At 43.6% G+C, this 27,696-nt stretch overlaps 2 protein-coding genes across 7 annotated transcripts in view; one reads left to right on the forward strand and one right to left on the reverse strand.

Annotated features, from left to right (window-relative positions):
* The window catches only part of MMP24OS (MMP24 opposite strand), a 120,138-nt gene that overhangs the window by 1,427 nt on the left and 91,015 nt on the right, over window positions 1-27,696 (reverse strand). For all 3 annotated transcript variants that reach the window (XR_014832253.1, XR_014832251.1, XR_014832252.1), the window contains one exon: window positions 7,048-7,130. The gene's annotated coding sequence lies outside the window, so the exon portion shown is untranslated. The remainder of the gene's footprint in view (window positions 1-7,047; window positions 7,131-27,696) is intronic.
* Window positions 800-18,633, forward strand: PROCR (protein C receptor). 4 transcript variants are annotated; one of them, XM_085002887.1, is made up of 6 exons: window positions 800-901; window positions 6,639-11,025; window positions 14,022-14,194; window positions 16,792-17,043; window positions 17,415-17,693; window positions 17,935-18,633. In XM_085002887.1, exons 2-6 carry the CDS (start codon window positions 10,973-10,975, stop codon window positions 18,051-18,053), a joined length of 876 nt encoding a protein of 291 aa, XP_084859013.1. In that variant the 5' UTR covers window positions 800-901; window positions 6,639-10,972; the 3' UTR covers window positions 18,054-18,633.

The raw sequence follows: 27,696 nt of genomic DNA on the forward strand, positions 1-27,696 counted from the left end.
AGTTAAAGAATCAAGTTAATCAGAGAAGTGAGAAAACACAGAGAAAAAGGAAGTCAAGCGAGACAGAATAATAATAGTTTAGCCATTCTTGTTGGTCAAGGGCCTTTAGTTCTTCCTCAAGGATTACAGATAATATTCTGAGCCATGTCCTTTGAGCTGTATCAGGTGCTGAAGCCCCCACCAGGTGAAAGAAGTCAACTATATGCTGCTTATAAGCATGCATATCCTAGACCTGTTGGAACCAGAAGCTCGATGGTGCTGATTCCCAATTACCTCATCAGCAACCAATCAGGAAAATGTCTATGAACTTAATGACACCTGGATCCTCAAACACTGTAAGACTCCTCACTACCCCCTCTGAGCAGAGGCATAGTCTTTGAGGCACCATCCTGCTGTGTTCCCCTCTTTGCCTGGCAATTAAAGCTATTTTTTCTGTTTCTTCCAACACTGTGTCTGAGTTTCTATTCAGCATTGGTGTACAGAAGCAGCCCATATTTTGGCAGCAAATTTTGGTGGCTCGTCTGGGATCCCCTTGTGGGCACATGGCCCTGTAGGGCCCCTTGGTTCAATAAGCCACCTAGAGTGTCCCTTCCTGCCAACCATCTCTGGGAAGGCAGAAGGCTAGGGAATTTCTCTGGAATCAGATCACCAGGGACCCCCTGCCACAGGGCTGTGCCTCAATCACACCTGGCCTACTGTTGTGGTTTGGCTGCGGAACTCCAAAGCCAAACGGAGAATGGCAAAAGGCTGCCGTAGCAGCTGCTGAGGCCCCTTTTGCTCTGAAGACAACTTTCCTTTTGTCTGCTCTGGCCCGGACCTCCACTCTGAGAAAACATCAACTTTGGAGGACAGAAAGAGGGCATTTGGAGAGTCTCGACCCAGCCCTGCCAGCCACCTTTCAGTGAGTTGCCCCTGGAGTGCGCACGAAGGCCTTTTGATCTTGTCCATTTGAGGAACTTTCCCTGAAGGGGGAAATTCCATTTGGGGAACTTCGGTTCCAATTTGGGGAACTCACAGTATGGAGGGAAGCTCCATCTGGGGAGCCCTGGCTCCAAGGACATGCCTTCTAGACAAGGATCCAAGGCGAGAGGGAACTCAGAAGTCACATTTGGGGCAGTTTTTCTGCCATTTGGGGCAGAGAGAGAAGGTCTCTCTGCCACTTGGTCTTTTATAACTTACAGCTGACGAGACTTTTGGTTTTAGTTTGGCCCTGGCCGTTTTGTTTATGTGCACAAGTATCCAGTACTGATTCTTGAGCTAAAATGGGAAGTGCTTTCTCTAGAGAGCCACTTGAGAGTCCCTTGGGAAGAATTAAAAAAACAAACAAAAAAACAAACAAAAAAAACTGGTCTATTGCTATAAACCTATGAATAAGAAAGGAAAATGATTTAATCCCATGTGGTCACAATATTCTTTAGGCTCTGGAGAAAATTAGCTGTGATGAAACTCTTTTCAAATTCCAAAACTGGCTCTTGTCATATGTGCAGTTGGAGAAGTTGGCTTGATTAAAAAAAAAACTTTTTTTCAGAATTCTGATCCTGTGAGAACAAAAATATGCCTAGGAGAAAACTTGGTTAACTCTTACCATGTCCTTGAAGTACAAACACAGCCCACTTTGCCTGAGACTTTGGCCTTGGGTTGATTAGTAGAACTTCAATTCAAGAAAAGAAAGAAAAAAATAGGAAGAGGCTTTTTAAAACTTAAGTAAGTAAATTTAGGGATTTCCCATCATGGCGCACTGGTTAACGAACCCGACGAGTATCCATGAGGAGGCCGGTTCGATCCCTGGCCTCGCTCAGTGGGTTAAGGATCTGGCATTGCTGTGAGCTGTGGTGTAAGTTGCAGGCATGGCTCAGATCCAGTGTTGCTATGGCTGTGGCGTAGGCCGGCAGCTACAGCTCATTCGACCCCTAGCGGGGGAACCCTCCACATGCCAGGTGCAGCCGTATAAAGACAAAAAAATAAATAAATAAAGCTCAAGTAAGTAAATTTAACTTATTATAACTGTTCTTTTTGGTTTTACATTGGCCAGGTGAATTGCCATGACAGTGGAGTCACGACTCCCTATTTTTTCCTTTTCCATATTGTTTGTTAAGAAGAGAGATCTTTGCTTATAAAATTGTTGGACATGACTCTTTTGTCCTGTAGGAATCAGATTTTGTTCTTTCTGGGTATGTTTGCATTTGTCATATATGTAAGTGTGCCGGCTATGGGAAACTCAAATTCATTTCCTAAATTCAGCCCTTTGAGATGCATCCTCCAGAACTGGACCATTTTCAGGTACAACCAATGTAATGTAAAAAAAAAAAAAGATGATTTTTCTTTGTAGGATGGCCTGGCCATAATATTCCCTAGATTAAATTTTAAGATAGGAGTTCCTGTCGTGGCGCAGTGGTTAACGAATCCGACTAGGAACCATGAGGTTGCAGGTTCGGTCCCTGCCCTTGCTCAGTGGGTTAACGATCCAGCGTTGCCGTGAGCTGTGGTGTAGGTTGCAGACGCGGCTCGGATCCCGAGTTGCTGTGGCTCTGGCGTAGGCTGGTGGCTACAGCTCCGATTAGACCCCTAGCCTGGGAACCTCCATATGCCGCAGAAGTGGCCCAAAGAAATAGCAAAAAGACAAAAAAAAAAAAAAATTTTAGGATAAAACTATGAGATCTCTGTCTGTCTGGATATATGTATGTCCTAATACGTCTTTGTCTTTGGATTACATCGCTGAGATTAATTTGTAGATGAGCTCTATTTAATTGTTTTTTTTTAAGTAAGCGATTGCAAATTAAACGTTTCTAAATACAAGAGAAACTAAGCTAAATGAATTTCAGGTTCACATGATCTGGGAAATATTCAATATTGAATTGATATCTGGTATAAGGGTTAGTTTAAGCTTACTGTTTAAGTTTGTTAATTAATGCAGACATGTCTTTAGAATAATCACATCTGGTACTTTTATTGTATTTAGGTTTACTGAAGGTCATTCAACAAGACAATTAACTTGATATGGGATAAAAGGTTTTGAGTGAACACTTTAGGAATAATTATGTTTTAGAAAATTAGTTTTGCAGATTTTTGATATCTTGAAATTTTAGAGTTTCACTAAATAATATGATGAAAATCCATTAAATGTCTAAATAATTTTTAGGATAAAATACTGGACTATTGATTGCTGAACAAATCTAAGTTTACTTTTTGTCGTCTTAGAGGAAAACTAAAGATGTTTGGGTGTATTGAATATGCATGTTGTACCACATTAAAAAAATTATGCTAGGAGATCTCGTTGTGGTGCAGCAGAAACGAATCCGACTAGGAACTGAGGTCTTGGGTTCTGATCCTTGACCTTGCTCAGTAGATTAAGGATCTGGCGTTGCCGTGAGCTGTGGGGTAGGTGGCAGACTCGGCTTGAATCCCGCGTTGCTGTGGCTCTGGTGTAGGCCAGCGGCTATAGCTCCTGTTAGACCCCTAGCCTGAGAACCTCCATATGCCGAGGGAGCAGCCCTAGAAAAGGCAAAAAGACAAAAAAAAAATTATATTTCCCACTTAAGAAGGGTCTCTGCATCAGACTGGTCTATAGAAAGGACTGCTGACCCCAAAAAACCTGGTTTTAAAAACTGCAAAGAGGTTTAGTAACAACCAATGTCTCACACTGAATAAATGATAGAGCCAAGATTTGGACCTAGTCTATTCTGTACTGCTTCGATGAAATGAATGAGAATTGTATAAATAAAAGGGAAATACAGAATTAAAAAGAGAAGGTCTAATTAACTTTGCAGTGTCCTCATGCTTGGTTTCCTGTGATTCTACATGCAACATTCCCTTTGTTTTTGCTGGAAAATCAAAGTTTCAATTCCCCAAAGCTGGATGCCAAGGTATTTCAGTCCTCTTTTGACCCACTACTCTTAACTAGCTATAGCAGGGAAATATCTGGGAATTCCTTTTCTAGCATCTAGAGGTCATGTGGCTCAAGCGGATTCTCCCAACTCCCAGAGCAGAGCTTTCAGACTACATACTTTTAGACTGCCAAGAAATAACCAGTTTATTCCTGGGAAATTTCCCATCTGTTACTTTGTAGAAATGCTTGAATTTCCCGTTCCCAGCATGTCCAAAATTTAGAGTACGTCAAAGCACCAGTACACGTTTTTAATGCTCATGTTCCACGTAAACTAGGACCTGTGGCTAAATCTGCCTAGAGAAACCTAGTCATTCTGGTTGTGTTTAGGCAAAAGTAACCACAGAATCAAGAAGTGACCACAGATGGTCTCATAGTCTGGTCAGGCCCAGGGCGAGATTACAATCTTTGCTGTCTTAATTCCTGAAAGCGGTGTCATCCCTCATGCGTAATTCAAAACAAAAATAATCTTAGAGAGTTCCTCAGTGGGTCAAGAAACCGACAGAGTCCATGAGGATATGGGTTCAATACCCTGGCCCCGCTCAGTGGGTTAGGGATCCAGCGTATGCCACAAGCTGCAGTGTAGGTTGCAGGTGCAGCTCAGATCCTGCATTGCTGTGGCTGTGGCATAGGCCTGCAGCTGCAGCTCCAATTTGGCCCCTAGCCTGGGAACCTCCATATGCCACAGGTGTGGCCCAAAAAAGAAAAAAAAAAAAAAAAAAAAAAAAAACTTATACTATAAAATGAAGGGAGGCAACAGCCAAAAGATGGAAACAATGCAAGCGTCCATCAATGGATGACTAGATAAACAAAATGTGATTAAAAAATACAATGAGGAGTTCCCATCAGGGCTCAGCAGAAACAAATCTGACTAGTATCCATGAGGACGCAGGTTCGATCACTGGCCTTGCTCAGTGGGTTAAGGATCGTGGGTTGATGTGAGCTTTGGTGTAGGTCGCAGATGCAGCTTGGATCCCAGGGGAACCTCCACATGCCACAGGTGTAATCCTAAAAAGACACACACACACACACACACACACACACACAAATACAATGGGATATTATTCAGCCTTAAAAAGGAAAGAAATTCTAACACATTTTGTAACTTGGATTAAGCTTGAGGACATTGTGCTAAGTGAAATAAACCAGTCACAAGAAAACATTAAGAAAATATTGTATGATACCATTAATAGGAGGTACCTAGAGTAGTCAAATTCATAGAGACAGAAATTCAAAGGATGGTTGCCGGGAGCTGGGAAAAAGGACAATGTGTTATCGTTTAATAGATAGTGTTTCAGTTTTGTAAGATGAAAAGAGGTCTGGAGATGGATGGTGGCGATGGTTGTCCAACATGGTGACAGTATTTAATGCCATTGACCTGTATACTTAAAATGGTTAAGATGGTACATTTTATGTTATATGTACTTTACCACAATTTTCTAAATTAAAAATGGAAAAAAAATAAATGGATAGTGGTTCCTGATTTTTTTCCATGGAATCTATTTCATTGCCTTTTTGGAAATACCCAGTTTCTTCCCCCACACACAAAAAAATTCTTATGGGGGAGGGGTATGTGCCTGCTTTGCTGATGCACAAGCATTTGCTTCCTCGGCCTATTTAATCATACATGATTAGCCCGACCCCACCCCAGACTGAGGGAAGGAAGAGCATAGGGTCCTGTAGGGTTCCCCCCACAGTCTACCAGATCTGTAGGCCCCAAACTCTGATGCTGGAGAGATAGAAAAAAGCCTAGTAGAATGAAAATACTTTTGCAAATATTTATTGAGAGTCTTAAATAGTAACAGTATCTATTAAACTAAACTTAACCAGTGTTGAGAAAAACTATCTAGGAGTTCCCGTTGTGGCTTAGTGGTTAGCAAATCCGACTAGGAACCATGAGGTTGCAGGTTCGATCCCTGCCCTTGCTCAGTGGGTTAAGGACCCAGTGTTGCCGTGAGCTGTGGTGTAGGTTGCAGACGCAGCTTGGATCCCGCGTTGCTGTGGCTCTGGCGTAGGCTGGCAGCTACAGCTCCGATTCGACCCCTAGCCTGGGAACCTCCATATGCTGAGGGAAGTGGCCCAAGAAATGGCAAAAAGACAAAAAAAAAAAAAAAAAAAAAAAAAGAGAGAGCGAGAGAGAGACTCTATCATGCATTGCATTGGATGATTCAATGTTGTGAAGATGTCAATTTTCCCCAAAGCCATTAACACGCTAAAGGTAATACAAACTATAATCCCATCAACTTGAAAAAATGATTCTAAAATTTATGTACAGAAGTTCAATATTCAAAAATAGCCAAGAGACTCTTGAAGAACAAGGTAGAAAGACTTGATCTGCATGATAGGAATATTATTATAAATCCATACTAATTGAGATAATGTGGTATTGGTGCAGGGAGAGAAGAATAGGCCATTGAAACAAAAGAAACATTTACTATAAAGCAGAGATGTCACTGCAAATCAGCAAGGAAGTGCAGATTTTCAACAAGTGGTGCTGGGACAATTGGATAGCCATATAAAGGAAACTAATCTTGACCTCTACTTCACACCCTACACCTAGAGATGAAGACAAAACCATAAAGCTTTAGAAAATGAATAGAATATCTTCATGACCCCAGGGTACGGAAAGATTTTTCAAACAAGGCACAAGAAGCATGAACTAATGGAAAAGGTGAAAAAGTTGACCATCTTAACAATTAGGAGTGTCTGTTTATCTAAAGACAAGATAAAGAACATTTGTGTGCTCCGTGTTCAGGAAACAAAGAGGAGCAGATTTGGCTAAGACTGGAATCACAAGGCTGGAAAGATGGACAAGAGCCAAGCTGGAAATAGCAGGGTACCACCACTTGCTGGGCAGGCAGGAGCTGGAATCATTCTGCTTTCAAGGACCTTTCATGTTTCCTAAGTTGGGGTATGTGAGTGTGCACAGGGGAAACCCTGAGTAAGATTCCTATCAATTCCATTGCCTCTCCTTCAGGAAATCCTACTTGATGTCTCCCCTCTATTCTTCCTGCTGCAGAATCAGTTGTTTGCTGCCCTCAAAGCCAAGTTCCTTTCTTATCTCTCCCACCTACTGAATACTACGGTGTTCTGTCACTTTCTGACTCATTTGCCCTCTTAGGATGGCCAAATAGTTAAGAAAGCATGTTTGAGATACAACTCACCTGGGTTTGGGTCCCAGCTCTGTCTTACTAGTTGGGTGTCTTCAAGCAGGTCAATTCACTGTTCTGTGCCTCTGTGTCCTCATCTGTAAAATGGGAGTAATAGCTGTGTCTTCATACTTTTTGTAGGGCACTAGTAAGAATGAAGCACAAGTACTCTGCTGGCCTCATACAGAATACGGTGCCCAACACATCGTAAGCTCTTAATATACGTCATCATTATTTTTCCACATCCTACGAGGGAGGTGATCACTGAAGGGACCACATTCCATTGTTATCTGAATTGGGCCTGGTTGGTTTAACTGCCTATCCTCGGTAGCTCAGAGGGAGGGAGAGGGCTGGTCCTCTGAAGTCCAGCTGGGCACTCTGCCAGGCCCTGGCTCAGCCCAGCTCCTGCGGCCCTGGCAGGCCTCTCCTCGCCCACTGGGGCTGCACCGGCGCTGGCCCCCACTCAGCTTCCTGTCTCCCTTATCTTCTCCCAGCATGCGTCTCTGCTGAGCGAAACGCTACCACTTGCTTCCTTCACTTCCCTTTGCTCAACGGGACCCTCATTCTTTAGGCCTCAGTCAAATCTCAGCCACTGGCCCCGTGCCCGCTCTGCACTGTGGTTTTCTGCCCCTCGGCCACCCAGGCCAGATGCAGCATAAGCTCCGGCTCCAACTGCAACATTTCTTTCTCTCCCCTACCCCCAATCCTGGATATAGAAAGGAAATGGGACTCCTCTAAAGCTGCCCCCACTTCCCTCCCCGCAATGCTCTCTTTGTTCTCTCTCTACCCAATCCCATACCCTTGTCTTCTTTGAGTTTAGATCTCTGCTCTGCACGTCTCAGCTCTGACCATGCGCAAGTTAATTACCCTTTCTGTGCTTTAGTTGTCCAATCTGTGACACGGAGACAATGAGTCTGGTGCTATTGGCCCCAGAGGAAGTGAGAAACGCTTGGCACTTAGTACGAATGTTTGACATGTTTTAAATTATATATAGGAGTTCCCGTCGTGGCTCAGTGGTTAACCAACCCGACTAGTATCCATGAGGATGCAGGTTCAAGCCCTTGGCCTTACTCAGTGGGTTAAGGATCCAGAGTTGCTGCGGCTGTGGTGTAGGCCATCGGCTACAGCTCCAGTTTGACCCCTAGCCTGGGAACCTCCATGTGCCATGGGTGCAGCCCTCAAAAGACAAAAGATTAAAAAAAAATTATATATAATGTAATTATTCAAGCATGTTGGAAGTTATGTGTTCAAAAATTTATTGATGGAGAGTGATCCTCCCCAATTTTTGAGATACTATATGGTGGTTAAATTCATAAATTTGGCATCAAAGACATGTGGGTTCAAGTGATAGCCTTTGCTATAGGACCTTAGGTAAGTCACTTACCCTTTTAAAGCCTCAGTTTCTTATTAGTAAAATGATGTTAATGAAACACACCTGGTGGGGCTGACAAATGAATAAAGTGAGATTATGTGTGCAAAGAGCTTAACACTGTTCCTAGCCATGATCCATGTCACCTAGTATAATCATTGTTGTCTCTGCTATTTAATTTTCAGGGCCCTGGCATGTGAGGAGGGTGCTTGGGAGATAGTTGATACTGTTGCCCTTTCTGTCCATGACAGGTCTTAGCTTGGTAGGAAAGACCCCTCTGTAGTAGCTTTGTGCATATTGGTGTGGATCCACGACCCAGGCCCTCTACCTGCTTAGATCAAAGACTCACAGCCCTCAATTCCAAATTGGTTCAATCATATGTTTTATCCCCTCCATTCCAAAGTCCCCTTCAAGCCCCCAAGGGAGCAAAAAGGCAAAGCAAAAATGCACAAACTGGAGTACTCACTGTGGCTCAGCAGGTTAAGTACTCGACATAGTGTCCCTGAGGATGCAGGTTTGATCCCTCACCTCACTCAGTGGGTTAAGGATTGCGTGTTACTGTAAGCTGCAGCGTAGGTCACAGATGCAGTTTGGACCTGTGTTACTGTGTCTGTGGTGTAGGCTGGCAGCTGCAGCTCCAATTCGACCTCTAGTCCAGGAACTTCCATATGCCACAGGTGTGGCCCTAAAAACAAGATAAATAAAATTTTTAAAAATGCACAAACTCTCTAAGAATCAGATAAAGCAAAGCAAAACCAAAGCAAAGTGCCACTTTACACCCAACCATCTGACAATGCCAATGGTTGGCAAAGATATGGATAGAGGGTATTCCTATGCACTGCTGAGCCCAAACTTTTTGTAAAGCAGTTTGGCAACATCCAGTAAAACTGAAGATGCGTATATACCCTATGACTCAGCAATTCCACTCCCAGGTTTGCACCCACAAAAACTCTCCCACGTATGAACAAGAAAATGTTTACAAGAACATTCATACCAGCACTCTCTATAATAGCAAAAAAACTGGGGGGGGGAAGCATAGAATGGCCCCAAAAATGGATAAATTGTGGTATATTCATAACATTGCATATTACAGAGCAGTGGAAATTAATAGACCTACGCATGGCAAAATGGATGAATCATTAATACGTCAGGTGAAAAAAGCAAGTTGCAGAAGAATATGAGCACTTCGATACCACTTAAATGAAGCTCCACTTACGCAAATTACCACTATATATTACTTAGGGGTACATGCATATGTTGTATAAGTATACGGAAATGTAAGGACATAAAAAATAGTAAATGCTAATTTGTGGTTACTTTGGTGATGGAGCACAGGGGTAAGAGCTGCAACTGGGGAGGAGTACTTCAATTGAAGAGGGGGCTTCAACTATATTGGTAATATTTTATTTCTTAAGCTGAATGGCAGGGGCTTCTATATTTGTAATAAAATTCTCCAAGCGTGAATTAATTCTTCTAATATGGATTATTTCATAATGACTTTTTATAAAAGGCAAGACATGGGAATGTAAATTGGTACAACCACTATGGAAAACTGTATGAAGTTTCCTAGAAAACTAAACATAAAACTACCATATTTTCTAGCAATCTCACTGTTGGGCATATATCCAGACAAATCTATAATTCAAAAAGACACATGCACCATTATGTTCACTGCAACACTATTCACAATAGCCAAGACGTGGAAATAACCAAAACGTCCATTGCCAGATGAATGGATTAAGAAGATGTGGTAGATATATTCAATGGAATACTACTCAGCCATAAAAAGAATGAAGAGTTCCCACTGTGGCTCAGCAGTTTAAGAACCTGACATAGTGTCTGTGAGGATGCAGGCTCGATCCCTGGCCTCACTCAGTGAGGGAAGGATCCAGCATTGCTGTGAGCTGCAGCATAGGTTGCAGATGTGGCTCAGATCTGGTATTGCTGTGGCTGTGGTGCACGCCAGCAGCTGCAGCTCCAAATCAACCCCTAGCCTGGGAACATCCATATGCCACAGTGCGGCCATTAAAAGAAAAGAAAAGAATGCCATTTGCAGCAACATACATGCAATTAGAGATTATAACACCAAATGAAGTAAGTCAGAAAGAGAAAGACAAATACCATATGATATCACTTACATGTGGAATCTAAAACATGGCACAAATGTATCTAGCTATGAAACAGACTCAACAGACATAGAGAACAGACTTGTTGCCACCAAGGGGAAGGGAGAGGGAGTGGAATGGACTGGGAGTTTGGGGTTAATAGATGCAAACTATTACATTTAGAATGGGTAATCAATGAAGTCCTACTGCACAGCAGAGGGAACTATATCCGGTCTCCTGGGATAGACAATGATGGAAGATAATATAAGAAAAATATTGTATACATATGTATGACTACGCCACTTTGCTATATAGCAGAAATTGGCACAACACTGTAAATCAACTATACTTTAATTTAAAAAAAGGCAAGAAAATATAATTAGCAGAGATTTAAGTCTTTCTACTTTTCCTGAGCCCCAGTCTAGGAAAACAAGGTCTTCATTCTCCTTTGGACTAAACCATTTTGATGAGCTGGAAAAAAACTTTGTTATTTCTATGCTGGATTGCAACAACTGAGAGGTGAGTACAGATGCTTTTAGATGAACTCAGCCCAGAGAATGAGAGCCTGGTATGTGCTCAGGGTTTGCTCCAATTCTACTATGACATCGACTCTCCTGCCAAGAAATATACATATTTTTAAAAAGTTAAGGAGCTCCCCTCGTGGCGCAGAGGAAATGAATCCAACTAGGAACCATGAGGTTGCGGGTTAAATCCGTGGCCTTGCTCAGTGGGTTAGGGATCCGGCATTGCCTTGAGCTATGGTATAGGTCAAAGACGTGGCTCGGATCTGACATTGCTGTGGCTCTGACATAGGTTGGCGGCAACACCTCCGATTAGACCCCTAGCCTGGGAACCTCCATATGCTGTGGGTGTGGCCCTAAAAACACACATACACACACAAAAAAAAGTTAAGGCGTTCCCATTGTGGTGCAGTGGAAATGAATCCGACTAGGAAACATGAGGTTGTAGGTTCCATCCCTGGCCTCACTCAGTGGGTTAAGGATCCGGTGTTGCCTTGAGCTGTGGTGTAGGTCGCAGACATGGCTCGGATCTGATGTGGCTGTAGCTGTGGTGTACGCTGGCAACTGTAGCTCCAATTGGACCCCTAGCCTGGGAACCTCCATATGCTGTGGGTGTGGCCCTAAAAAGCAAAAAAAAAAAAAGGTTAAAATCCCGCCTTCAGCCCTTTATTTAATTCTGTTCTGCAGAGGTAATCTCTATTAATGGTAGAAGGTAATTCCTGGAAGGAATTTTTGCAATGCATATACAAATTCATAGATACACATATGTAGCTTTTTTAAATATAAGAATGGAATTATAAATGGATTACTTGGAAAGAAGTAAAAAGTTGAAACTAAAAACAGATGGAGTTGTACTGTATGTATCCTTCCATACTTCCTTTTTTCATTTATCAGTGTCTCATGTTAACACATCAGTTCATAATGATCTGCCACCTTCTTCTATCACAATTTGTTACCTAAATTTTATTTTATTTTATTTTATTTTTTTGTCTTTTTGCTATTTCATGGGCCGCTTTCGAGGCATATGGAGGTTCCCAGGCTAGGGGTCTAATCGGAGCTTTAGCTGCCAGCCTACACCAGAGCCACAGCAACGCAGGATCCGAGCAGCGTCTGCAACCTACACCACAGCTCACGGCAACGCCGGATCGTTAACCCACTGAGCAAGGGCAGGGATCGAACCCACAACCTCATCATTCCTAGTCGGATTTGTTACCTAAATTTTAATTTTTAATTCAACAATAGATAGATGATCACATTCTAAATGCAAAATTTTCAAACAATAAAGATGATAAAAATTCTTCACAAAATAGAGAAAGCTTTTCACAAAATTTCCACCCCTCACACACACACACACACACACACACACTCTTAATCTCAGGCTCCTCCCTGTAGACAAATCACTACTATATTTGATGTACATCCTTCCAGATTCATTTACTCTCATAATGACAATATGTTTTTCATGTGTGTAGTTGACACATGAATGTTTCTAAACTGTTCACAGTATTCTGTATTTTACTCTTAGAGGTTTATGCATATCATTTAACTATCTCAGTTATCCATTAGCCGATACTTATTATTTTGATATTATTTACTAAAGTCACTCTCTCCAACTATGATACTCTATACTCTGAAATAATACATAATTGTTAAAAAAAAAACCCTCCCTGCCCAATGCCCACTCTGTTTTCATCATATTAGCACAACCTAAAATTATATTTATTCATCTGCAAGTTTATTGTCTGAATATCTCATCAGAATGTATGCTCCATGAGGGTGGAAGCTGTCCATCTTATTTGCTACTGTGCCTAGAACCTCCATATGCCACAGGTGCAGCCCCCCCAAAAAAGAAATACATTTTACACTGCTATCTCTTATCCATCATAGAAACATACATGCACAAAAGCAAAACACACCCACACAACTGAACAAATGTTTCACAAAATAACTCTTACCCTTACACGGTGATATGCTGAATTTTTATTTATTTATTTATTTATTTATTTTTTTGGTCTTTTGTCTTTTTAGGGCCACACCCGCTGCATATGGAGGTTCCCAGGCTAGGGGTCTAATCAGAGCTGTAGCTGCCAACCTATGCCACAGCCACAGCAACGCCAGATTTGAGCTGCAACTGTGACCTACACCATAGCTTGTGGCAGCTCTGGATCCTTAACCCACTGAGCGAGGCCAGGGATCGAACCCACAACCTTATGGTTCCTAGTTGGATTCATTTCCACTGCGCCACGACAGGAACTCCTACACCAAAAATTTTTATATTGTCTATTTCATTCAAAGAAAAAGCCCTGCTAAGTATGACTGGCTTAATTATTTTCATTGCCCACTAATAGATTGTGACCTCAGTTTGAAAAATATTGTTTTAAGTAACCAATCCTCTACTGAGAATTAGAGTATTCATAATTCTCTCCTGTTACAAACAATGCTGCATGAAGCTGCTTTATACTCATTGTGTGATTATTTCTGAGAGCAAGATCCTAGATTGTATAATCACTGTTTACTTAAAATTCTGATAAAATATAGGCAGCATGCTGGAAAACTGAATTCTGACCCCAGATCTGTCACCGCCACGAAGCATAAACTTTGGGCAATTCTTTGCATTGCTCTGAGTCTCAGTTTCCCCATCAGGAACCTGCTGTTCTCAACATCCTAGAATCCGCTTTGAGTGCAGATGCCCCACCCCCTGACTCAGAGAGGGCAGGACTTTACTCAGGCCTTTCTCCCCCTTTTCCGCTCCCTGTTCCTCGGAAGCAGCCCAGGGAAAAGGGAAAAAGCAGGTCTGGGCTGGAGAGCGTGATGCAGGGCGGGGCAGAGGGAGGGCAGGAGGGAGGCCGGCCCCCTAGTAGGAAATGAGACAGGGTAGGAATAACACTTTATAAGCCCGTCGCCCTCTTTCTCCTCCCATGCCCTGGCCACCTTCCAGCCTCCTCCGTCCAGCCTCCTCCCCTCCCAGACACTCCTCATTTCTTTTCCCTCTAGGCTGCAGTCAGCCGCCAGCCAGAGCCCCCCCCACCCGGCCCCACCGCCGGCCAGAGCCAGGAGCCCAGGTGTGGTGGAGAACTTCAGCTACAGGATGTTGACAACATTGCTGCCACTGCTGCCTCTGCTGTTCCTGCCCGGCTGGGCCCTCTGTAGCCAGAAAGTCTCAGATGGTGAGTCAGGGGCACATCTCTTGCCCCAGGATGGTTCTGGAGACCCTCAGCCTGTCTGGGTCCATGGGCAAGACCAAAAGAGAGCTCGTCCCACAGGGTCTGTGTCTGAGGCCTCTCTAAAGGGCAGGCAGGGGCCTGGGGACTGATTTGTGTCCCAAAGTCAAGGTGAGGACGTATAGTTGGGTTCCTGGGAAGGGGAAAATGGAGGAGGTTGGGGGAAAACAAGACTGAAAAAATGGGAGAGGGGCTGGTAGAAAGGGTGAGGGAATTAGCCGTGGGGAGAGACGGGAGATGGGCTGAAGTCTGGAGAGAGATCTGAGGGTAATGCTGGATGGAGGTAAGTTTAGAGAAGATGGCAAGAGACTTAGAGAAGAGAGGAAGAAATGGGAGACCTGGGGAAACTGGGGCTGAGACACGTAAGGCAGAAGGAGAGGAGAAAAGGTAGGGCAGCTGGTGAAGGGAAACTGGGGAGAAATACAAACAGCAGTCAATGGGAGAACTCATGGGGGACAGGGCAGCCCGAAGTGGGTCCATTTAAGCAGAGAAGGGGAGTTATTGTCATGCACTGTAACTGCACAGGGGCCTCCTCCTCTCCCACAATCTCTGTAGCTTTAGTCTCCCCCTCGAGAGGGAGCAAATAACTGGTATTCAATGAGTGCCCACTACAGTTAATACATGTATTGACTAATTTAACTCCCACAAAATCTTTACAAAGTGGGAATATTATCACCATTTTACAGAGGAGGAGACTGGGGCCCAGAGCAGTTAAAACCCTTGTCTGGTGTTACCCAGATAGATATACTTATTCACATCTGCAGACACAGAGCGCAACTTCTCAGATGCAAATATGGACAGGACACCCCCCACACACACCGTGAGACACACAGATTTATAATCCCAGATTATAAATCCTCAAACATTCTCTGGGCACCAACTCTGTGCCAGGCCCTTAGTGGGTGTAGGAGGCAGAGCTAACCAGACATGATTCCATAGCCTAGAGGAAGCCAGTGTAGCCTGTGTGTTTGGAGACAGAATCTGGGATCACTGAAACAGACTGGGTGTCTGGGAGGGTAAAGCGGAGAAGCACTAGGAAAACTTCTCCTAGGAGAGGGCAACAGAGCTGGGTCTTAAAACATGAATAGACATTTGCCAGGAGGAAGAGCAACCCTGCTGTGCTAGTCACACGTCAGCCAAAAGGCAGTGAGTGTGATGGACTCCAAGTACTAAGCGCAGGGAAGAGACCCAAAAAAGGCAGGTGGGGCCCAGTATCCAGCAGCCTTGAATGCCGGGCTAAAGGCTTTGGACTTGATTCTATGGACAGACATCCAATAGGGAGGCAGTAGAGCTGAGTGGTTAAGCGTGCTGGAATCAGACTGCTCGCATTCTAACCTTGGCTCTGCTAGTCCACTTTTCTGTATGGACTGGGGTTAATAATGGTAGCTGCTACATCAAGTTAATAGGAGGAAGGCAAAAATAAGATAATAATACAGGTAAAGTCAGTGCCCAAGTCGTAATAAGTACTTCACAGCTATTATTATTATTAGATAGGAGAGTATGTCCCTGAAGGATATTAAGCAGAAGAAAGGCATAATCCTATTTCTGGGCCAGGCGGAGGTTAGAGGAGAAGATATGAAACTAAACGATGGGTGGAGGGAAATGAGGAAGGAACATACTGCTCCAGTCCAGATGAGAACCAATGAGGCCTGAAGTAGGACAGTGGCAGAAGAGACAGAAGAGGTGATGGGGAGTTCCTGTGTGGCTCAGTGGTTAACCAACCCGACTAGTATTCATGAGGATGTGGGTTCAATCCCTGGCCTTGCTCAGTGGGTTAAGGATCTGGCATTGCCGTGAGCTGTGGTGTAGGTCTCAGATGTGGATTGGATCCCATGTTGCTGTGGCTGTGGTGGAAGCAGGCACCTGCAGCTCCAATTCGAACTCTAGCCTGGGAACCTCCACATGCCCACATGCAGGCCTAAAAAGATAAAAGACAAAAAAAAAAAAGAAAAAAGAAAAGAAGAATAGGAGATGGAACTGGGACTTCAATGCAGGTCAGGACTTTTTTTTTTTTTGTCTTGCCTTTTTAGGGCCCCATCTGCAGCATATGGAGGTTCTCACCCTAGGGGTAGAACTGGAGCAGCAGCTGCTGGCCTATGCCACAGCCACAACAACACAGGATCCATGCTGGTGTCTGCAGACCCACTGAGGGAACCTGGGGATCAAACCTGCCTCCTCATGGATGCTAGTCAGATTCATTTCCACTGAGCCACGATGAGAACTCCCAGGATTTGTTAACCAGCCAGAAATGGAGGGAAGAAGGGATGAGAAAGAAAGGAGATCAGAGTGGCCCTTCCACCGACTGTCTGGGTTTCCCTGGGGCAGGTGGCTTCTGCATTTCTGGCCTCATTTTCCTCAACTGTAAAACAAAGATAATGACCCGCTTCTTGCCCTCCTGGCACGGTTAGAGATTGTCAAATGGGAGGAAGAGTGGGAGGGCAGTTTGTCATGAAGCGCTAAGAAGGTGGGCGGTTATTATCTCGGGTTACACGCGGACTCCTCCCACGCCCTTCTGCGCCCAACGCGCTGACTCCTGCCCACAGGCCCGCGGGACCTCCGCATGCTCCAGGTCTCCTACTTCCGCAGCCCCTCTCAAGTGTGGTACCAGGGCAACGCGACGCTGGGGGGTATTCTGACCCACGTGCTGGAAGGTCCAGGCCACAATGTCACGATCCAACAGCTGCAGCCCTTGCAAGAGCCGGAGAGCTGGGAACTCACAAAGAACAGCCTGGAGGCTTACCTGAAGGAGTTCCAGGGTCTGGTGCAGGTGGTGCACCAAGAGCGGGGCGTGGCCTGTGAGTGGCATGTGCAGGGGCGGGGCTGGTGGGGGCGGGTCCCTGGAGGTGGGAGGCGTGGCCTATGGGCAGCTCCTGAGGTGGGCAGGGCAGCAGGCCTTTGGAGGAGACCTGGCTCCAGTAGACTGGTGTCCTGGATGAGCGTGGGCTTTTTGCTGTGATGATTGCTGGGTGGGAGCTTGAGGCTGGAGAGGAGTGTTTGTCCCTCTTCCTGCTGGCATGACCTCGAGGTAGCCCCTATTGGGAAGCCCTGTCCCCTATCCACCCTGGTCCTCTGAAATTTCACTCCCCCCCTCCCGGGGCGAGGGATATGCCCCCACATCAGGCACCCTTTCCACACAGTCCTCTGATTCTGAATCCACCACCAACAGTTCCTCTCATCGTTCGCTGCTTGCTGGGCTGCGAGCTGCCTCCTGAGGGGTCCAGAGCCCGAGTCTTCTTCGAAGTGGCTGTGAATGGGAGCTCCTTCATGAGTTTCCAGCCAGAGACGGCCTCATGGATGGCAAGGCCTCAGGCGGCCTCCAGAGTGGTCACCTACACCGTGGAGCAGCTCAACAAGTACAATCGTACTCGGTACGAACTGCGGGAATTTCTGCAGGACACCTGTGTGCAGTACGTGCAGAAACACATCACCACGCATAACTTGAAAGGTATGATGGGATCTGGGACAGGCCTGTGTGTTGAGTGGGTTCCAGGCAAATGGATGGACCTGAAAGATGGATACCCTGAGCAAGAGGAGGTCCCGGGATGGCAGTTTGGGACAGAGTACACACACCAAACTTGTGTGAACCAGCTCCCATCCTTTGGGGAAGAAATCCCTCAGGATTTGACTCAAACCAAGGACTCCTTGGGTATGTGTCCTTCAAGCTAACTTTCTGTTATGTTCTGCAGGAAGCCAAACAGGCCGCTCCTACACGCCACTGGTCCTGGGCATCCTGGTGGGCTGTTTCATCATCGCAGGAGTGGCTCTATGCATCTTCCTGTATGTAGGTGGACGGCGGCGATGTTAATTACTCACTGGCTCCCTCTGGAAAAGAGCTACACGGACGGGGGTCTGGCAAGGGAAGATCTCAGCTCACTGCCAAACCACAGCAATTTCCCCATCTAGGACATTATATTCTAGAAGACTTGGGGTGGCAGTTCATTTCTTCTCCAAGATGTGCCCACCAAGAATTTGAGGGAGGGGAGAAGAGGAGCCTAGGTAAACAGGGTACTTGGTTTGCTAAGAACCTAAGAACTTACATGCTTTGCTGAATTAGTCTGAGAAGTGAATGCATCTCCATATTCGTGGAAAATAGAGGATGGAGTTGGGGCAATGGGGGTGGTCCATGGCCCATCTACCAAAGACAGAAACACCTGAGGCCTTCAAAAGACCTAGCCAAATAAAACAAGTCTTCCACAACCCAAGTAACCAATATTCAGCGACTCCAGGTATGTCAGACTTAGGTCGGGACACTGGTACAATAAAGGTAGAATTAACCAGAGAAATGATCGAAGGGTAAAATCCAAGTAACATGGGAGCAAGGAGCTGTTCATCAATCATTAATAATATTATTAAAATTACAATGTTATTAAAATATAAATTCCTTACTTATGTCTATGGCGTTATTATTTCCTCTACTTTGCAAAACTTCTGGGAAAGTAGCCTGTACCCTTTGTTCTACTTCCTTATCTCCCACTTACTCTTTAACCCACTGCAACCTGACTTCTCTATAAACTGTTCTAAGATCTTCAGTGACCTCTAATTGTGAAACCTTTGTCTACCATGATATCTACATTTCACCTGATGGACTAGGACTCATTTTACCCTAACCTCTGCGATAGCATACCTCAAAAACTTTTTTAATTTTTTATTGAAGTGCAGTTGATTTATAGTGTTGTATTAGTTTCTGGTGTGCAGTAAAGTGATTCAGTTATATGTATATTCTCTTCCATATTCTTCTCCATTATGGTTTATTACAGGATATTGTACATAGTTCTATGTTTTGTTTTGTTTTGTTTTGGTTTTGCTTTTTAGGGCCACACTTGTGGTATATGGAAGTTCCCAGGCTAAGGGTCTAATCGGAGCTGCAGCTGCTGGCCTATACCACAGCCACAGCAACGAGGGATCCCAGTTACATCTGCAACCTACGCCACAGTTCATGGCAACCCCTGATCCTTAACCCACTGAGTGAGGCCAGGGATCAAACCCAAGTCCTCATGGATACTGGTCGGGTTCGTTAACCAGTGAGCCACAATGGAAACTCCACGGACCTTATTTTGTTCTTGTTGTTTTTGTCTTTTTGCCATTTCTTGGGCCACTCCCACGGCATATGGAGGTTCCCAGGCTAGGGGTCTAATCGGAGCTGTAGCTGCCAGCCTATGCCAGAGCCACAGCAACATGGGATCTGAGCCGCATCTGCAACCTACACCACAGTTCATGGCAACACCGGATCGTTAACCCACTGAGCAAGGGCAGGGATCGAACCCGCAACCTCATGGTTCCTAGTCGGATTTGTTAACCACTGCGCCACGACGGGAACTCCATGGACCTTATTTTTTTAATCTAGTTTATATATAGTAATTTGTATCTGCTAATCCCAAGCTCCTAATTTATCCCTCTGCCTTTCCCCTCTGGTAACCATATATTTTTTTCTATATCTGTGAGTCCATTCCTGTTTTGTAAATAAGTTCATTTGTATCATATTTTAGATTCCACTGTAAGTGGTATCATGTGGTATATGTCTTTCTCTTTCTTATTTCGTATTTCTAATTTTTAAAAATGGTTCTGGCCACTTGTCAATCCCTTTGCCTATGTCATCTTACTCAATTCACCTTTGAAATGTTGGCTTTCTTAGAATTCCATTTTTTGGCTCCTTATGTCCCCCTTTAAAATATACGCTTTCCAGTGACCTACTAACTTCCACAACTTCAAATACCATTCATGTGTGGTGGTTTCTATGAGGAAGCAATGTCACAGCATCTTCGAGAGCATGTGCTTTGTCATCAGACAGACGAGTTTTACTTCTTTGAGCCAGGTATTTAACGTCTTCAATAAACAAAAGCTATAATAAAATGCGCCAAAATGGTATAACAAAAACAATACCTACCTCATGAGGCATTATGAGGATTAAATAAGATAAGATACGTTTATTCAATAAGTATAGCACTTGCTGCTGACTTCCAGATCCTCTCATCTGCCTCGATACTTGAAAAATCATCTCTACCTTAATACGGCACAGACATTTCAGAGTCATATTCAAAATCTTTCCCAACCTGTTCTCTCTCTTCTGTTGTTTACTCTCAATTCAGCAGAATTACTATCAAACCATATCAATGTGGAGACCTCTTTGTGCAACTTTATTCACTCCCTCTTCATCCCCGCCTACAAAATACAATATCTATAGAATCCATTCCTGTCTTTCCACTCCCTTGCTTTTATTCAAAATATCATAAGTCATCTCTTTCTCTGTGGTAGGCATAGAGGTGTGCCACCTGGTTCTGCCTTCAAGGAAAGAGTAGCTGTTCAACTACAGGGAGTGTAGTCAGCACATAGCTTCCAGCTACTTCAGTTCCTTCAGCGTTGGCCTCATCCACAGAGAACAGCCCTGCACAAGGCCATGCCCATCCTGGAGCTCTTCTCACTCAGTGACTGAGCAAAGCAGGGGTATAACGGTTCAGCCACTCTGGCCCACTGCAATCCGCATGAGCCGTATTCACTCCAGAGCCCCTTGCCAGGTTGGCTGGGTCTTTATCAGACCTACACTGCAGCTTGACTTCCTCTATTCAATCCTACTTCCTCCCCCTAGTTAATAGCTTGCACTTCAAACACTGTGTCAGTATCTGCTTCCAGAAAACCCAACCTGTGACTGACAATCACTCTCTCTCTCTCTCTAAATTGAGACAGTCTCTCAGTCTTTTGACTGGACTGTGGTAGTAGCCTCTTCCTAATTTTTCTCCTGGTCTCTAACTTCTGTGAGTTCTAATTCATCCTCTACATGGCCATAAAAAATATATAGGTCTGATCATGTCATTGTTCCCCTTTTCAAATTTCCCATACTTATTGAACTAAGTTCAGAATCTGCAAAATGACTGTCAAGGCCTTGTACAATCTTGCCCATCCTAATTTTCAAATTTTATTTCCTACCACTTCTCTTCACTCAACCCTGCTTTAGGTTTATCAACTTCAAAAACATATATATATATTTTTTTTTTTTCTTTTGTCCTTTTAGTGCCATACCCATGGCATATGGAGGTTCCCAGGCTAGGGGTTTAACTGGAGCTGCAGCTGCTGGCCTATGCCAGAGCCGCAGCAATGCCAGATCTGAACCACATCTGCAACCTACACCACAGCTCACAGCAACACCCAATCCTTAACCCACTGAGCAAGGCCAGGGATCAAACCCACAACCTCTTGGTTCCTAGTCAGATTCATTTCTGCTGCGCCACAACGGGAACTCCCAAAAACATATTTTTAAATGATAGAAGTAATACTACAACAGTAGCAACACAGAGGTTTACAAAGAAAGTTTACAAAAAGAAAAGTGAAAGACCTCTGCCTTCCCCTTCTCCCCAAAACCTTACCCTAAAGGTATGCAAAGATTCTTAACTGCAAGCCATAGAAACCAACTCTGCCAACTTAAAGGAGAAATCAACATATTGGAAAGTTATCAAGTTATTCTAAGAGTTTTGGGGAAATCCAGCTGATCAGGCTCAGAAAACAAAACCAGGGATCACAGTCAGAGGCATAGCAGAGGAATGGTGTAGTTAAGGATACAATAGCTGGAATCACTCCTTTCATCACCACGGCATGGTGCCATCTTACATGAGTCCTACCCTATTCCCTGTGTCTTATACCATTTGTTCAAAAGTCCTGGTGGGAGCATCCAAAAGGCCAAGCCCAGATCATGTTGCTTTTGATATAGTTGCAAGGGACAGGAGGTGGGGAGGGAAATTTTAGGTACCTTTTATTTCTCTTGTGGGAGGTGGGACCCGGTCTCCCATTGTGAGAGGACAAAAAACAACCATTAATGTTCACTGTATCTCTCATCATCAATGCATTTACTCATTCAGTAAACATTTATCAGTAACTTCCATATACTAGGTTTTATGTGATGTACTTTGGAAGATATAAAATGATTAAGACATGAACCTACTTGAGGAGCTCATTATTTACTTGGGAAGATAAAACACACATATAAGAATAATACAAGACAGGAGTTCCCGTCGTGGCTCAGTGGTTAACGAATCCGACTAGGAACCATGAGGTTGTGGGTTTGGTCCCTGGCCTTGCTCAGTGGGTTAAGGATCTGGCGTTGCCGTGAGCTGTGGTGTAGGTCGCAGATGCGGCTTGGACCCCACGTTGCTGTGGCTCTGGCATAGGCTGGCAGCTACAGCTCTGATTAGATCCCTAGCCTGAGAACCTCCATATGCCAAGGGTACGGCCCTGGAAAAGGCCAAAAGCCAAAAACCAAAAAAAAAAAAAAAAAAAAAAAAATACAAGACAGGATATCCTAGTAACTGTAAGAAACATAAATAAAGTTGCTGTATTATGATTTACATATTGCTTGATAGTTTTTGTTTGTTCATTTGTCTTTTTGCCATTTCTGGGGTCGCTCCCACAGCATATGGCAGTTCCCAGTCTAGGAGTCGAATCAGAGCCACACCGCCGGCCTACACCAGAGCCACAGCAACACAAGATCCAAGCCACATCTGCAACCTACACCACAGCTCATGGCAACGCTGGATCCTTAACCCACTGAGCAAGGCCAGGGATCGAACCCGCAACCTCATGGTTCCTAGCTGGATTCGTCAACTACTGAGCCACAACGGGAACTCCTGCTTGATAGTTTTTAAATTCTTTCACTTGCACTTATCATTTAATACTCACTGAGATCTTATGTGATAGGCAGTCTCCTCATTTTAGATTAGGAAACATGCTTAGCTAGATTTTAAAGTATGGTTAAGTAAACAAGGTCAGTGGCAGAACCAGAAACTAAACCCATGTCTTCACATTCTAGAATTCATGCCTTTTCTTTTTGTTTCTTTTTTTGTCTGTGCCTGCAGCATGTGGAAGTTCCTGGACCAGTATCAAACCCACACCACACCAGTAACCAGAGCCACAGCAGTGCCAATGCCAGATCCCAACTTAACCCAATGAACCACCAGGCAACTCCAAATTTATACTTTTTCTACTCTTTCTAAAACTAAAAGAATCAGAGAAATCAGGGATGGGTAAAATATAATCATGCACAGATAGGAAACTTACACATAACAGCTTAAATAATGGAATAAAATTAGAAGAAAAAAAAAAAACAGCATAAATTTTAGGAAGGAAAACCAGCACAGTGGAACTGGAGAATAGAAAAATGTTGGAAAATGAGATTGGAAAGGGAGGCTGGGGTTTCATTGTACTAGGCCTCTAAATTCTGGTGGAGTATGTTCTTTAGGTGGTAAAAAACTGAGGAATTATTGAAGGTTGTCGGGCAGAAAGCTACTGAAATCTTCTTTCCCCTTTTTCCCCTTTCATATACATGTTGGCCATCTGTATGCAGTCTTTGGAAAAATGGCTATGCAGGCCCTCTGCGCATTTGTTAATCAGATTGTTGGTTTGTATTTTTAGGGCTGCACCCGCAGCATATGGAGGGGCCCAGGCTAGGGGTCAAATAGAGCTGTAGCCGCCGGCCTACACCACAGCCACAGCACACAGCAGCGCCAGGTCCTAGTCCTGTCTGTGACCGACAGCATAGCTCACAGCAAAGCCAGTTCCTTAACCCACTGAGCGAGGCCAGGGATCGAATCTGCATCCTTATGGATACTAGTCAGATTCGTTTCTGCTGAGCCACATTGGGAACACCCAATTTGTTTGTTTTTTGATACTGAAGTGTATGGGTTCTTTATATATTTTGGATATTAACCCTTGTCAGACATATTTACAAATATTTTCTCTCCTTTGGTAGGTTGCCTTTTCGTTTTGTTGATGGCTCCTTTGGCTGTCCAAAAGCTTTTTAGTGTTCAGTCCCACTTGTTTATTTTTACTGTCCTTGCCTTTCTAGCAATTTTCTTGGTAGTTAATCTAGGGCTTAAAATATACCTCAACTTAGAAACTACTTCAGAGATATTTAATTTTTTTTTAGATACCAAGGAGTTTTTTGGTTTTTTGCTTTTTATTTATTCCTTTTTGTCTTTTTAGGGCTGCACAGGTCACACATGGAAGTTCCCAGGCTAGGGGTCCAATCAGAGAGGTAGCCGCCAGCCTATGTGCCACAGCCACAGCAACTTGGAATCTGAGCCACATCTGTGACCCACACCATAGCTCACAGCAATGCCGGATCCTTAACCCACTGAGTGAGGCCAGGGATCTAACCTGCACCCTCATGGATACTAACCACTGAGCCATGATGGGAACTCCAGATACTGAGTTTTAATAATAACAATAATCCCTTAAACATGTACAGTGCTTTGCAGTTTGTAAATTGCCTTCATGTCCATTGTCTTGCTGTCCTTATAACAACAATATGAAGCAAGCAAGCCATAGATTTCTATTCTAATTTTGTGGATGAGAAACTAGAATCCGTGAGCTGAAGTGTTCATATAAAGTTATACAGCTAGCTGATGGCAGAATCAGAACTACAACTACAATTCATTCATTCAAATATTAATTCATTTCATCAAATATATTTGTTAAAGACTTACTACTAAACTTAGCAGGGGAGGAGGATGCCTGGGCAATTCTCAGAGCAGTAATTCATTCCAAGCACATTGAGCTGCGGCTTTGTATCAGTCCTGGGTTAGGTGATACTTTTTACCTTCTGGAGAGCTCACATTTCAGAAGAGAAGACAGAAATGATTATAATGCAGGGTGGCAATGTTCTAAAAGGGACTGTAAGACACGTTGGGAGGACAGAGGGGGGAATAAATAACTGTGTAGGGAAATCGTGATGGCTTCACAGAGGAGATGACATCTGAGCTAGGTTTCAAAAGATGAAGAGAAGTTTGCCAGGGAGAGAAAAGAATATAACATGAAACTGCATGAGCAGAAAGGACAAGGTATGTTGGAGAAAACAAGGGGCTAGAGAGAGGGAGAGGGTACTATTGACTGATTGTGTTCCCTGCTATATTCACATTTTGAAACCTAACCCCCAATGTGATGGTCCTTGGAGGTGGGACTTTTGGGACATGACTAGGTCATAAGAGTAGAACACTCATGGCTGGGATTAGCACCCTTAAAAAAGAGACCCCAGAGAGTTCCCTCTTCCCCTCTACCTTGTGAGGACACTGAGAAAGTGGCCATCTGTGAATCAAGCGGACCCTCATCAAACACCAAATATACCAGCAACTGATCTTGGGCTTCCTAACTTCCAGAACAGTGAGAAATAAATGTTTGTTTTTTAAGGCACTCAGTCTATGATATTTTTGTTCTAGCAGACAGGATGAACAAAGAGGGGTTAAAGATGCAACCAGAGAAGAGATAGGTTGATGCTGGATCATGGAGAGTCTCGAACTTCATACTAAGGAGTTTGGATTTTATTTAATGACAATGGAAGAAACCTAAGAAGTCTGAGAAGAAGACTGGTATGTTTGAGAAAGAACATTCTGATGGCAAATTTTCAAGGGAACTACAAGAGAGTAAGATGTAGGAGTCCAAATCAGAGTTGGTGAGGATCTGAACTACTGCAGCAGCAACATTGATGAAAGGGGCTGATGTGACATCTCACAGCCTGAGTATATCTGGCTCACACTCCAAGATTTCACTCCTCCAGAATGGCTTATTCCCACCTTCTTCTTTCCCTTTTGCTCCCTAACTTGAGAGAAAGCCTAGTCTAGCCTTGATCTGGACAGTGTCCAGGCCAAGTCCTTAAGCTTGGGGGTCAGCTGGTCTCAACCTATCTTTTTTTTTTTTTTTTTTTTTTTTGTCTTTTTAGGGCCACACCCATGGCATATGGAGGTTCCCAGGTTAGGGGTGTAATTGGAGCTGCAGCTGCCACCTATACCACAGCCACAGCAATGCCAGATCCAAGCCACATCTGCGACCTACACCACAGCTCACGGCAAAGCCAGTCTGTCCTTAACCCACTGAGCAAGGCCAGGGATTGAACCCGCAACCTCATGTTTCCTAGTCAGATTCGTTTCCGCTGCACCACGACAGGAACTCCATCAACCTATCATCTTTTGAAATATGATGAATTTCTGAGAATTGCCCAGGCATCCTCCTCCCCTGCTAAGTTTAGTAGTAAGTCTTTAACAAATATATTTGATGAAATGAATTAATATTTGAATGAATGAATTGTAGTTGTAGTTCTGATTCTGCCATCAGCTAGCTGTATAACTTTATATGAACACTTCAGCTCACGGATTCTAGTTTCTCATCCACAAAATTAGAATAGAAATCTATGGCTTGCTTGCTTCATATTGTTGTTATAAGGACAGCAAGACAATGGACATGAAGGCAATTTACAAACTGCAAAGCACTGTACATGTTTAAGGGATTATTGTTATTAAAACTCTGTATCTAAAAGAATTAAAATAAACAGCTCTAAAGTAGTTTCTAAGTTGAGGTATATTTTAAGCCTAGATTAATCACCAAGAAAATTACTAGAACGGCAAGGAAAGTAAAAATAAACAAGTTCCCTTCATGGCTCAACAGTTAACAAACCCCACTAGGATTCATGAGGATGAGGGTTCTATCACTGGCCTCACTCAGTGAGTTAAGGATCCAGCATTGTCATGAGCTGCGGTGTAGGTGGCAGACTTGGCTCGGATCCCATGTTGCTGAGGCTGTGGCTTAGGCTGGCACCTAAAGCTCCAGTTAGACCCCTAGCCTGGGAACTTCCATATGCTGTGGGTGTGGCCCTAAATAATTTTTTTAAAATAAAACAAAATAAAAATAAACAAGTGGGACTGAACACTAAAAAGCTTTTGGACAGCCGAAGAAGCCATCAACAAAATCAAAAGGCAGTCTACCAAATAAAAGAAAATATTTGTAAATATGTCTGATAAAGGTTAATCCAAAATATATAAAGAATTCATACAATTCAGTAACTGAAAACAAACAACCTGATTAACAAATGGGCAGAGAGCCTGAAAAGTCATTTTTCCAAAGAATGCATACAGATGGCCAACAGGAAATGAAAAAGTGATAAACATCACTAATAACAAGGAAAATGCAAATCAAAACCACCTTATACCTGCTATGATGGCTATTATTTTTAAAAAAGAAAGAAAGAAAAGAAAGCAAGTGTTAGAATGAGGAGAAAAGGCAACCCTTGTACATAACTGGTGATCATGTAAGTTGATGCAGTCATTATGGAAAACAGCATGGAAGTTCCTTAATAAACTAAATAGAACTACCATATGATTCAGAAATCCCACTTCTGGGTATATATCCAAAGCAAACAATATCACTATCTCAAAGAGATATCTGCATTCCCATGTTCACTGCAGCATTATTCACAGTGGCTGAGCTATGAAAACAACCTAAGTATCTGTCAGTAGACGAATGGATAAAGACAATGTGGTTTTATATATATATATATATATATATATATATATATATATCTCCTGTCATTTGCAATAATTTGGATGAACTTGGAGGACATTATGATAAGTGAAATGAGCCAAACTCAAGACAAATACTGCATGATCTCACTTGCATGTAGAATCTAAAATAGTTGA

Source organism: Sus scrofa, chromosome 17 (assembly GCF_054392235.1).
Source record: "Sus scrofa isolate SSC_HxYL_T2T_F1_AM1 chromosome 17, Sscrofa_HxYL_maternal_Yorkshire_Landrace_v2.0, whole genome shotgun sequence".
Classification (NCBI taxonomy): Eukaryota; Metazoa; Chordata; class Mammalia; order Artiodactyla; family Suidae; genus Sus; species Sus scrofa.

What these genes read in the sequence shown, in the direction of transcription:
- PROCR (XM_085002887.1), top strand. Translation starts at nt 10,973, where the DNA reads ATGAGCTGGAAAAAAACTTTGTTATTTCTATGCTGGATTGCAACAACT. An exon ending in TGGATTGCAACAACTGAGAG is followed by an intron (nt 11,026 to 14,021) that starts GTGAGTACAGAT and finishes TTTTCCCTCTAG; the next exon opens with GCTGCAGTCAGCCGCCAGCC. An exon ending in CCAAGAGCGGGGCGTGGCCT is followed by an intron (nt 17,044 to 17,414) that starts GTGAGTGGCATG and finishes CACCACCAACAG; the next exon opens with TTCCTCTCATCGTTCGCTGC.